Source organism: Juglans regia, chromosome 16 (assembly GCF_001411555.2).
Source record: "Juglans regia cultivar Chandler chromosome 16, Walnut 2.0, whole genome shotgun sequence".
In the NCBI taxonomy this organism is placed as follows: domain Eukaryota; kingdom Viridiplantae; phylum Streptophyta; class Magnoliopsida; order Fagales; family Juglandaceae; genus Juglans; species Juglans regia.
The window spans coordinates 28,112,289-28,125,434 of record NC_049916.1 but is presented as its reverse complement, the minus strand read 5'-3'; the positions used below and the strand labels follow the sequence as shown (position 1 = coordinate 28,125,434).

Genomic DNA, 13,146 nt, shown 5'->3' with positions numbered 1-13,146 from the left:
TTCATATTTCCTGAAAGCCCCAAGACAATATATGAACTTACTTCATGTGTACTTTAAGAAAAGCAGCTTACAAAATGATAGTTGGAAATTACATACAGCTAATTGTACGTACGGAGCTTATATGGCTACAAATATACGCCAGAAATTAGCTATATATCATGACCATGAAGGCTATTTGGCGGCTGGAAGTACATAGCCGTATATATAGCCGTCCCCACCAAATTAATGAAAAGCTTTCTGATCTCTGTTAAGTCTGATCCTGGATGCATGATCACGCAGATCATGATACCCACAACATTATCTCTCCCGCAGCTAGCTTGTATATTTCCTCCACAGGAAATGCCGCCGGCTCTTGGAACTGATGATTGGAAGCTCCGCTTACCTGCTCAATACACATAAAGCACCATCCACCTGACATTACTTAGCTTGATGTCAGAAATCTCTTGAAACATGCGAGTAAATTAAAGCAGCAGTTAAGTGAAAATGAAAGGTCAAGTACTAGAATATATATAACATATGCATGACTTACACGTGCATGAATATTGTACATGCTCCGATTAGAATCGGAGTTAATATGAGCAGATACCACCTCTATTCTATGCTTCTCCAACACATAGCAGATGGTGGTCAAGAGGCCAGGCTTCGTAGACGAGCACACACTAATCTGTGCTTCCTCACCGCATATATTCAAGACGACATTTGAAGAAGTCCAGGTTTCAAAGTTTACGGGATACCGCAAGCTGGCTGAAAGTGGATTTGAATAAGAATTATTTGCTGTAACGGCGCCCAGGTTGTTTGAAGATCCTTGATCGGCTAAGAATGCTTCCCTCGAGTCGCTTGATAGTCTTTGCGAGATCAATATGGGTGACTCAAAGCCGAAAGTCGACGCTGCGCCGCCTTGAAGTCTTTCTAGCTTCTGCTTTTGTAGCTTCTGGAGAGTGTGGTGTAGGGTTTTGATGTAGCTTACCGCTTCATCCACGATGGTGGACTTGTCCGCCTAATTAATTAATAAGGTCAAATGAAATATATTATGTGATAACTTTTTGTTTGAGAAATTGGCAATAAATTGCTAGTGTTCGAGAAAGTATAGAAATGTTATCTTGATGAAATTAAATGAAATTAGAACAGTACTGATAATTAATCAAGTTATAAGTAACTAATTAGCTAAAACATGATTATGCGACAGAAGTTTCTTTAAGGTTGTTTGTCCCCTGCACATATAGGGTACTAATTAATGAAAGAATATTTTAGGTGGTATAGTAGATTTTAATTGCAGACCGTAGCAGCTCAGCTAAAATATATTGATTTCTGTTTAAAACCTGAAATAAAACTTACCAGCAAGCCAGTCAAACGTTAAAGCTGTCGTTGAAATACATGTCCACATGATTGATTAAGTAAAAGGAAAAGGAACTACATGTACGTACATGCCATATTATTCCTTTTTAGATAAGAAATGCACTGAATTTATAGAATGCAAGGGTAAGTACTTCAAGATAAAATGACCTCAATCGAGCTCATGCATGCCTATAGAACCTTTAATTTCTATCTGTAATCTTAGGATCAATTGAGTAGCAGCTTTACAAAATAACAAGATCAGGGATACCAGCTTTGGATCGACAATATGCATGCAGCTTAAATATTTCAGACTGGCCTATACCAAATGTTACATCAAGGTTGAATTCTTGGTTTTGATGGATATCTAGTACTGCCTTTAAGAATTATCCTCGTATAGTAGTAAACTGAGGAAAAGACAAAAATAGAGATTGACAGATCGAGACCCACCTTTTCTTTTTCATCTCTAACTCCCATGAAGCAAAAGAAACCAAAAAGTTAAGAACTTGATATGTATAAATATCGAAAGGGAAATTTAGATCAAAAAGAGTACATTCTCTTTTTAAAATGATATAAAACTAATTAATAGCTAGCTAGCGAGGGACCCATCAATCAGAAACCAATATCTATGAACCTCCACCCTCGAAGAATCTACAATACTTTTACCTTGGGAGGAAGTTGGGGAAGCAAAGCATGCAGATTAGCGAACATATTCCTCATCTTCTTCCTCCTCTCTCTCTCCGTCCATATATGTATATCATGATCAGATTCACCGCCTCCTTTTCCTTCTCCCTTCCCTTGATCACCACCAGTACTCGCATTCCCATTTTTGCCCACACTGCCTCGGCCCCGCTTCTTCTTACTGGGTGGCAGCGCCACCTCTTTTGCTCCTATCTCTATCTGGCTATTCGAGCTCGACACTGGCAACTTCTTGCTCGATTTCCCTTCACTGCCAGCTGAATTGTCCGAATTCGAGAAGGCCCACGACTGGTTTTCCCATAAGAAACTTTCATGGCCTATTCCTTCTCCTCCTTCTGACATGGCTAGCTACAGAGAGAGAGAGAGAGTGAGCGACTGAGAAAGAGCCCAAGAGATAGAGATGGAGTCGAGGAGGGAGAATGGGGGCCGAGGAGGCGTTTAAAAAAGATGGCAAAGGCTTGGGTGTGTGTGAGAGAGGGATGATTCGGCCGGCACGAAAGCACCCAAAATACAATCATAAGCCGATGCCGTTACTGGGCTTAGATAGAAACAAAAACGTATAGCCTAAAGCATTCGAGGGTCCCACAAAGCAAAGCATCATGATGGCCCCACTTGGCCAAACCAAATACTAACTTTCATTTTCAGTACTACGATTTTATATATATATATATATATATATATATATATTATATAACATCATACGTAGATTGCCTCAACTGGAAACAAACATGCCTAGTCTTCGATCTGGCTAGGGTTTAAGGTTAAATGAGTTCTTCCTTCCAGATAGATAAATATTATTCGTCCTAAAACTTGACATTCAATCATTATATATATATATATATAACAACATTTCTTTAAGGAAACAGCTTGAACAAGATCAAAATATGTATATATATATAAGGTGGAATATGAATGCATGGATCAAATATTCATTATAATCAACATATATATATATATATATATATATATATATATATGTGTGTGTGTGTGTGTGTTGTAATATATCTATATATATATATATATATAATTGGCTCGATCGGTAGTGAAATTAATAAACAAAGTCTTATTTGATATTCTTACCTAGTTTTGGATTCTTAAGATTATGAAATTGAGCTTAAAATTAATTAATCTCATGATCTGGATTCTACATATATATATATATATTGTAATTAAATTTTTTCGATTTTCCTTTGTCAGCAGGAAACGCGTAGTAGTTTTCTTAATTGAGTAGATGATGATCTACCCCATGCATGCATGCATGCAACCCGTTAGAATTCATGGTTGGAAAATGCTAGATGTCCCGCTGGGGCCTCCCGTAGCATTCTCATTGGATTAACTAAAAGCTAAATCCAATGAGAATTTAGCTATTAGGTCAATAAATTGCTCACATTGAATTAGCTATATTCCAAATATTTGGAATATAGCTACAGTAATATCCAAACTAATTTTCAAATTTGGAACACACTATTCATTCATCAAATCCTTTTTATATTATTTATTTCTCTCTCCTTTTAATATTAATTATTTATCTCTCTATTTTAAATGACAATTGAAAAAATATAATTAGAATACAATTACAAATTAATATATAATATTATAAATAGTAAAATATGATAAAATAAAATAAATTTATAATTAAAAAAATTAAAAAATTTTCAAAATTATTAATTATTCATTACTATATAATGAATAAATGGATAATTCAATTTGAAAATTTGATGTGAATAGTCAAAATTAAATTCATCTTATATTATTTTATTGTCATATAATAAAAAAATGGCTATTCCAATGTGGAGATTTATAAAAATGGAATAGCTAAAAGTTAAATTCATCTTACATTCATAAAAAATGTACTTTAATTTAGCCATTCCAATGAGAGTGCTCTAATTGGGAGCTCCCGCTGGGCTCTAACATTTTTTTATGTGTTTTTTTTTAATTTTTTTTATATAGATATTTTTAATAATTTTAAATATTTTTAAAAAATAAAATAAAAATTATAATATTATTAAAAAATAATTTTTTAATTACGAAGTATAATAAAAAATAATATTTATTCTATTTCGTGATTAAGGAAGTATTTTTTAATGATTTTTTTTTTTTTACTTTCTGATTAAATTTTTTAATGATATTTTAAATTTATTTTATTTTTTAAAAATATTTAAAAGTGTAAAAAAAAATCTATATAAAAAATAAATTAAAAAAATACACATAAAAAAATACATATTAAATCCAACGGGAGCTCCCAACGGGGCTGTAGAATGACCATTTTAAATATTTGTTTTTTTTAAATATAATATTATTAAAAAATATTTTTTTAATCATGAAGTAAAATATAAAATTATAAAAAATATTTTATAATTTTTTATTTTATTTTGTGATTAAGAAAATATTTTTTAATATATTTTTTTTTACTTTCTGATTAAGAAAATATTTTTTTAATAATATTTTAAATTTATTTTATTTTTTAAAATATTAAAAAATTATATAAAAAATTATTTAAATAAAATACATATAAAATAATATTACATCCCAACAATAGCTGTAACATCATCCTTCATGGTTTTCATGATCACATTAAAGCAAAAAGACAATATTGTCTTTAATCATTAGATATTCCGAGTAACACGCGAGCTATTTTATTTATTTTTTCATCAGGAAAAAGATGCGAGCGTTTCGTCATATGTGATGATTAGATGTCAGGATATTATATGTTTATTACTACATATTTTTGGGTTGGCAACAATTGACACGTAATAAAAAAAAAATTATAAATACATGAATTAGTATACATTAATTCTTAACCAACTATTTAATAAAATATTAATTTTTTAAAATTTATTTGAATTTTATTTTATTTTAGAAGTTTGAATTAAAAACAAAAAAAAGTAATAATAATTTTATTGAAAAGTTAAGTAACTGTTGTACTGTAACAGTTGTATTTGCATCATTTTATTATTTCCTATAAAGAATTAAGAGGCTTGAGGGCAACCTCATAATACATCATCATGTAAGCATGCATGCATGCATGATCTAGCTTTTTCAGAAAGATATGCAAATTGTATCAATTTTAATTACTATTAATGATCAACTCTTTGTCTCTTAATTGAATTTCAATCCTATTTCTGAAGGCTAAAGAATTTTAGAACCAAAAAAAAAAATCATGTGGTACCATATATATATATATATATATATATATATATATGTAATATGATATGCTGGAAGTGGATTAATTAATTTGGGTTCTCCTTGGCCACTTAGACCGAACATGTCTATTTTGTAAAAGATGAGGAGACCGTCGGCAAAGCACAAGTGACAACTTTTTATCTTTATTGGGGGGGATCATGAGACTCAAAGACATGAAATTAACATCCGAATACATATATATATATATATATATAACTCTTTAAATCTATGGGACTATGAACAAGATGCAGCGTATCTTATACCAAAACCGAATAAGTTCTAAAGAAATTATACGATAAAATTATCTTCGAAATTCAATTCCGAGAAGGAGATCATCAGTGATCACACCATATAATGAGACGAGCCAAATTAAAATCTAACCAATCTGATAGGTATAACGAAAAAAGTTAAATTCTTATTTCCAGCACCATTTTCAATGCTTCGTAATGTGACAAATATACTTTTAATGTGTGTGTATATATATATATAATTCGCATGAAGATATGAACGTATTCGTTGCAAAGTTATAGACAAATCCTTTATGACTTAATTAAGTAGCATTTTTTTTTTCCCTCTTACAGATAACTACACCTTTTCGTCTTCGTGAACCCATGCAGTTCGTGAACAAGATAACTGCGTTCAGAAAGAAAGGTATGTTTAAGTTATTATCAACCCAATTATGGGTTTGTTGATTCATCTGTGCAAGGAAATAATCATTTCACGATTAGACAATGTCATCATCCCTCTCATGTCAACAGGGCTGTCGTTTTACAAATGGGGCATAAATTCTTCTGCATTAGCCACTGTTTGATGCAATCGGTGTGGAAATCATGCCCACAATCTAGTGTCCCAAGACCATCCCCATCGACATATTCCTCCTGCCACAAAGGTTCAAGCAGTGTAAACAAAGTTATATACGGCAATCCAAGACGGCAGTCTACTAGAGAGATGAAAAGGAAAACAGAAGGTAGAAACTAGAAATATAGCAGAAAAAATACATGCACAGAGTACAGATGGAGATAGCTCATACCTGACAGATACAGCACGGTTCCAAGTCTGGAGGATTTGGTGCAACAGTTAAATGTTTTCGCTGTTTCATTAACTTGAAAATGCTATCCTCACTCAGTCCAGTGTTCACATCTCCAATGCGTTCTTCCAATGCCAGCAGTTCCTAATATCCAAACCGTTTGTATCAAGAGAACAATTTCTACTAGAAATGCTGATGGAAAATAATTTTTCTTTTCATACCTCATAAGACATGTTATCAACATCAAGCCGCATATCCCTGTGCATGTCGTGCACATCAGCCATGCCATGATATATGAACGGGTCAAAAAACATATAGTCCTGGCATATCACCAATATGAAGTTTAAATGTTAGCCAAAGCCATAGCATGTGTCAAATGGCAAGTACGTAGTACGCATTTTTCTGGATCAACAGAGCATCTTAGTGAGTCCTAACAAGGTGGGTGCCTAAAGAGCCATCATGTCAAGGTCTTGCTCACAAGTGCAAGGATCTGCTGGCAGCTTGAGTATGCTGAATCATAAGGAAAAAAATTTTAAGTGTAAATGAAAGGTACACAGAGCATGTGGTCCAATATGCTTCTTCTCAAGTTCATAGAGTTGATCAAACAAAAGGATAAGAAGGAGAATTTTAAGTGTCAAGGGGATGGGAGGCAGGGAGCTCGCAAAACTAAATGTATGAGAGCATCTTGCGTATATGTCATCCATAAGAAAGTACTCTACATGTGCTACACATGATACCCAAACAGTGAACCATATACCATAGTCATAAAAGGTAGTTCACGGTTCACCTAGTCAAGCCACCGGCTTTACAACAAAAGCATATCAAAGTAAGAATACAATGAGATAATCATCCATTCCGGTATAATCACACACTGATCATCCATGCACCAACACCATACTCGTAATTCTTTTTTTGTCTACCATTAGTTGCACCGCATAACTGGTGAAGGAGATTATTCATTTTTTTTTCTGATAAGATAAATTGTATTAAAGACAACGGGTGTTACCCCAGTGTGGACCACCAGCTATTGGTAAAGAGTGTTTAGAAAGAACATCTTCAAATACACCACAGACTTCTCACTCCCTTGTAAAATACTTGTTAAGACCCCAGAGCTAAAAGTTGAAACACGTATTTTATAAATTTCAATTAGTTACCTGAACAAGCAAGCCAATAGCTCAAATGTTTGATTATACAGACAAAGACTGAATAAATTCAATACTCACGATTTCAACCAAACTTTGATGAACCATGCAGCAAGCTTTTCTTTAAAAATGTGTGTTGGCAAATAAAAAATTACAAGATAATCCAGCCCAATTTCTTAAGACGTTGGGCCAGTTTCAGGGGTGTTTGGACTATGGATACAAGATGATGGCTCCAGGTGCTCCTCACCCAACATCCAAAGGGCACAACCAAAGTGATGGGTAATCCAAGGGTAGGTCTGCTTTGTCCTAGATTAACTATAGTTAAATGGAGTCTGTCTTGCTTTGATATGCTTAAATTATCAATTGAGAAAACTTGCACTGAATTGGGATGTATAATATCCTACATCTGTGTGGATCAATGTTCACTTTTTTACTAATTTAAAACTATAAAACTAAACTAAAAAGCTTTAAACCCATCTACAGTGGTTCAACCCAAGGCCGTAAGTTGCAGATAAAAGCTAGTTATGAAGATGGCAATTCTTAGTTTACTTTTCTAGGCCAACATAATATCAAGATGAATAAAATTTCCTGTAGAACGTCCAAACATTATCTTGAGATATATTGAAACAAGGGAAAAAACTCTTAGGGAGTTCAAACATATGCAACTGTACCATTACTACTAGGCACATTACCAATGCAAAGATCCACACACACACTGAGAGTGCGAGAGAGATTAACAGCTAGTATAAGAGAATATTATACATCAAAAAATACTTTGTGCATTTCATGAGCACACCAGTAATAGTTGATACATGAATACAAAACATGGTAAAAGATTGAACACAAGAACATAGCCTCTAAGCACTTGTAAAAAAAGCATAGCCTCTAAGCAATATAGACACCAAAAAAGTTAACATGGAGAGGGGAGAGAAATATATATATTTTTTTTTATAAGTGGAGAGGGGAGAGAAATATTAGAATGCAAACCTCAGATATTAGTCGTCGTCTCCCTTCAATGTCAACAGCCAAAGCTCGCAAAGAATGGGGCATACCAAGAATATCATCAGTTTGTCTTTCCATAAGAAATGCAGACCTCGGATATTGTTGGTGATGGCCCTGGCCATTAGATCCAGATGACCTCGCTGCATCTTGTGAAGAAGAAGAAGGGCCTGAAGGTAATGAGGTAAAATGACCACTACGACCTCCAGATTCTGAGTCAATGGGGGGAAACAAAGACCATGGGGATTCGGATGGTCTTAGCTGATTTTGTGCCGGGGGATTGTGGTGAGGAATCCAGGTAGAATTAGGCCACATATGGATGCTTGAACTGGGGCCAGCTCTAGTAGTGGAAGTAACTCCACCAGAATTGCCGATATTTCTAGAAGCCAAACTCCAACTTGTTGGATCATTTACAGAATTTCTCACATCAGTTGCAGGTACAAACATGGGATGCACTGTAGCATTTCTTGTGATGCTTCTTAAGTTTGGTTCTTCTCTTAATGAAGGGCCTCTTTCTCTAGAGTTGAGAGAATTTGAAAAGCCACTCACTCTTGAAGTGGAAGCCCCATTCCAATGGAAAGGATGTGTGTTTCCTGACAAACCGGGATCATGCATAGCATGAGACTGGCTTTGGGGACCACCCGAACTTGCTGATGTTACTGCTGCGGGTCTCTGGTCCAGAGAATCACCAAATGGAGCAGATCTAGGTGATTCATGAGAGGAGAAAATATGAGAACGCCTATTACTCCCTGTTGAAGATAAATTCAGTGGTAAAGCTTCCTGCTGATTTCCAGGACTTGGTCTCCTACCAAAATTTCTGAAGGGGATTTCTGCATTACCCATAATACTTGAAGAAGGAAAGGCATCAGAAGCCCCTCCTCTTATACCAATCCCAATGCTTAGGTTCTGCTGTTCTGGAGGACTAACATCAGAAGAATCCTGGGAGAGTATAAATAGACTGTTAGAAGAACTATAACCAGCAGAGCCACCACGCCATCCAGCATTTTCAGCCTGTGGAAAGGAGTTAGAACTTCCACCAGGATAAGACTGCCCAGAAGTACCTTCAAGGGCCTTTCGCTTGCAGGATAAACCCCAAGTCCCCAAAGAAGAGCCTGAGCCACCAGTACTGTCCTCCACCATGTAGCTGGAGCTTCCAGACGAAGTCTCAACATAATTAGATGAACCACAAGCAGAAGATGTCTGCTCTATTTCTACTCCACTTGACTTGTTACGATGAGGGCCTAGACCAGATTCCATGCCCCCACCACTATTCCCACTATTACCCGCATATCCTTCATTTAGATTCACATTCTGAGGGACATTATTAGGGCTGAAGCCTTCCATGAACAAAGGCCCACTTCTAATCCGACTGCCACCAAGGCCAATATTAACTCTCCCAGGAAAAAGGATATTATTTACTTCAAGTCACCCTTCCTCCAACCTTGGGCTGGCCCCAGAATGTACATTTAGCGAAGAAGACTACCTGTGTTCAATTTTAAACACATCATCATTCACTTGATTTTGTTGATTCAGTCTAGAGCTGGGTTCACCTGTATTCCAGCCACTAAAGCTCAGAACATCATGAGTACTTGCGTTCACAAATGTTGTCTCACCAGAAGATAGTATACCCTATAATTTGACAACGCCCATTCTACAGGATCTAGCTTGTTATTCAGAGAAGTCCGATGACTCATACCGGTGCTCTACGAAACAAAACCCTGCCTAATATCAACTTCAGTGTACTAAAAGGTAATCCCTGTCCTTTAGGGGTGTAACCGGTCCGGTCCGGTCCGGTTTTAGATAAAATCTAGGACCGAACCGGTATGTACCGGTTTTATATTTTTCAAAACCGATTACGCACCGGTTACCCTCCTAAACCGGTACTTCCGGTTTTACCGGTTTCCGGTCCGGTCCGGTCCGGTTTTCCGATTTTTTAAAAATATAAATTTCACAATTTGTCATTAAAAATTTGTTTATAAAAAAAAAAAAAAATTGATTCAAAAAAAACTGTTTTATACTTTTATTAATATATTAGACTATATAATAGTATTAATATTAGACTATTAGTATAGTTATAAGTTATATATTAGTATTAGTTATAAACTTTTAGTGATTTAGTATTAACATTTTATGTAATAATTTATAAATTATAATAAGAAATTATTTCATATATGAATATATATGTTATATATAAAATTTCACATAAAAATTTATAATTATACATTATATATAAAACTTATATATATTAATATTTAATATATATAAAATATTTTGTATAAAACTTATATATAAAAATATTATTTTTTATTTTTTTTAATCAACCGGTCCGGTCCGGTTCGGTCCGGTCCAAAAAATTCCGAAACCGGAACCGGCCGGTTTTTACGTTTTAAAAACCGGTTCCGGACCGGACCGGTTCAAAACCGGTAAAACCGGTCCGGTTCGGTCCGGTCCGGTCCGGTTTTCCGGTTTTCCGGTTTGAGTTTACACCCCTACTGTCCTTGCATCAGGGTGAATTTATTCCACCAGTAAAGTTTCTAGGATGCTAAACAAAATTCCAGTTTCCGATGCAAATGCTGGTTTATGTCAAACACTTCTTGGGCACATATGGAAGGAATCCTACCAGTAGCAAAAAGATACAAACCAAACCCAAGTTTGTGTCTAAAACTAGGGACCAAAGAAGGTCAATATAGCTGTATATATTTGGAATTTTGGGTATCAAATAATGAAAGAAAGTAGCTGAACCAGATAGGGAAATAGCACGACAGGGAATGTAAAAAAGGCAACCAAAAGATGCAGCAACATAAGGTGAAGCTGCCATCGCAAGGACTCAACCATGGATTTTTTAGTGACAGGAAAAAACAACTCACGCACCCATACAACATTGAACCTGAGACAACTCCACCATTATAGTTACCCAAGACTAAAACACATTCCAAAGCCACAGAGAGACGGGCAGAAAGTGAGATAGATAGAGAGATCTTTAAATGCCAGAAAAAACGAATTGCTAGGACATATTACACTTTGAAATAGTTATTGTATTCCTAAATGGGGAGAAATAACAGGGCATTGTACAATAATGGTTCTAATAGTAGAGTCAAAGACAATTTTTTTTTTTTTTCTGATAAGTAACTAGAGCCCCAGACAATAATATGATAACAAAAATTCAAACTTTTCTACCCTAACATTTTAATTTTTTTTTTAAAGACAGAGCATGAAAGAGTAGTCATCTGCATGATCAAATCACAAATCTTATAATATGATAACAAAAAAATAAAAATAAAAAAACGCTTTGTAAAGATCGCCTGCACTTGCAGCACTCCTTCAACTAGCAAAGCTCCAAATAAGCCCACTTCAACATAGCATCAGCAATAAAATTACCAGATTCAGCATAAATCTCAACAACTGCAAAAAAGTTTTTTTTTTATTTTTTTTTTTGGGGACATAAATTTACGAAAAAAACGAAATTTTCAAATATAAATGGAATAAACAAAATTAGATGGGTCAATCGGATCCCTTCAAACAAACGAATAAAACCCAAAAGTCAAAACATAATACAAGAAAAAACTATAATGGTAACCGTAAGAAGAATTACATGGATGAGGAAAAAGAACCTGAGGCCCCGAGAGAGAAAAACAAGAGGATGCGCGCTCAAATTGGGGTTCCGGACAAAGAGAAAAAGGTCGCAGTTTGAGCCAGATTTGGAAACGTTTGTGACTCGTTTCTAATCTCCCTCACTCCTTCTCCCTGATTCTGAGTCTTCATCTTCGTTCAGTTACTATATCTTGTATCAGAGAGAGAATAGGTTCATAGAAGAAACTCGACAAAGGCACGGGAGCAATGGATGAGGGAGGGAGAGAGCACGAGCAGAGGCACAGTGATCTGTGGTATGTGATCTGAAAGTGCCTATGGGGAGGTTGGATTGGGTTGGTCTCTTTTTTGGGTCTGGCTCTGATACTCCGACACAGCCACATGCACTTGAGATCCAACAGGTCTTGCGTGGGCTAATGGGCTGATGCTGTTGGTGTCTAATTTAGTTTTTTTTTTTTTTTTTTTTTTTCAGAACAGAACAAATTGTATTCGTAATGTAAACCAATTACAACGTCAATGCAATTACAAATGATAAATGATTTGTATAAATTTTAAATATATAAATCTTATATAAATCTTTATAAAAAAGTAAACTTCACTTTAAAAAGTGTAAAAAAAATTATTTTTTATTAGTGTGATTCATTATTTTACAAAAGACTTATATAGAATTTATCTATTTGAGACTTGTATCTAGTATTACTAATTACAAATTAATATATAACAAGATTTTAGGTGGAATAAAATATGGACATTGACGTCTCTATTGATTAGTGTCATCCACAAAACGAACATGTCTTGTGAGTAAGTGAGCTGCTTTATTTCTTGCCTATAAACATAGACAATGTCTAATTTAGTTGACTGATGTTGTTGTGTCTAATTTAATTGAAATTAAACTTACTTATTAGATGATAAACACCAGTCACTTATGTATAGGCCATTTACGACAACCTAAACCCAAGACACTCCCCGCTTCAATTGATGTAATATGTCTATAGAAAAGGAAAAAAATAAAAGCCCTAACTAACCTAAATTAATAAAAAGAGAGAATAAATTTTTATCTCTTCATCCTCTCAGAGTCAACACTGCAAAAAACAAACTTACAATTTTAGAGTTTAGATATTGAAAAATGAAAAGCAATGGCATACAACATTTTTCATAATATTTTATACACAAGAT

At 34.6% G+C, this 13,146-nt stretch overlaps 2 protein-coding genes across 8 annotated transcripts; both read right to left on the bottom strand.

Moving 5' to 3' along the window:
• Nucleotides 1-42: 42 nt before the first annotated feature.
• LOC108999178 (transcription factor bHLH95-like) lies at nucleotides 43-2,373 on the bottom strand. The gene is made up of 3 exons (XM_018975988.1): nucleotides 1,999-2,373; nucleotides 530-997; nucleotides 43-382 (listed from the first exon to the last, which is right to left on the bottom strand). Exons 1-3 carry the CDS (start codon nucleotides 2,371-2,373, stop codon nucleotides 281-283), a joined length of 945 nt encoding a protein of 314 aa, XP_018831533.1. The 3' UTR covers nucleotides 43-280.
• Nucleotides 2,374-5,774: 3,401 nt separating this feature from the next.
• Nucleotides 5,775-12,335, bottom strand: LOC108999176 (E3 ubiquitin-protein ligase MBR2-like). Of its 7 annotated transcripts, none has more exons than XM_018975983.2 (5): nucleotides 11,975-12,335; nucleotides 8,371-9,865; nucleotides 6,463-6,561; nucleotides 6,245-6,385; nucleotides 5,775-6,092 (listed from the first exon to the last, which is right to left on the bottom strand). In XM_018975983.2, exons 2-5 carry the CDS (start codon nucleotides 9,724-9,726, stop codon nucleotides 5,961-5,963), a joined length of 1,728 nt encoding a protein of 575 aa, XP_018831528.1. In that variant the 5' UTR covers nucleotides 9,727-9,865; nucleotides 11,975-12,335; the 3' UTR covers nucleotides 5,775-5,960. The 7 variants fall into 7 exon arrangements, with proteins under 7 accessions (XP_018831528.1, XP_018831526.1, XP_035542338.1 ...); XM_018975981.2 differs by having other exon boundaries at nucleotides 8,371-9,932; nucleotides 11,975-12,289; XM_035686445.1 differs by having other exon boundaries at nucleotides 8,371-10,100; nucleotides 11,994-12,289.
• Between the last annotated feature and the right edge of the window lie 811 nt (nucleotides 12,336-13,146).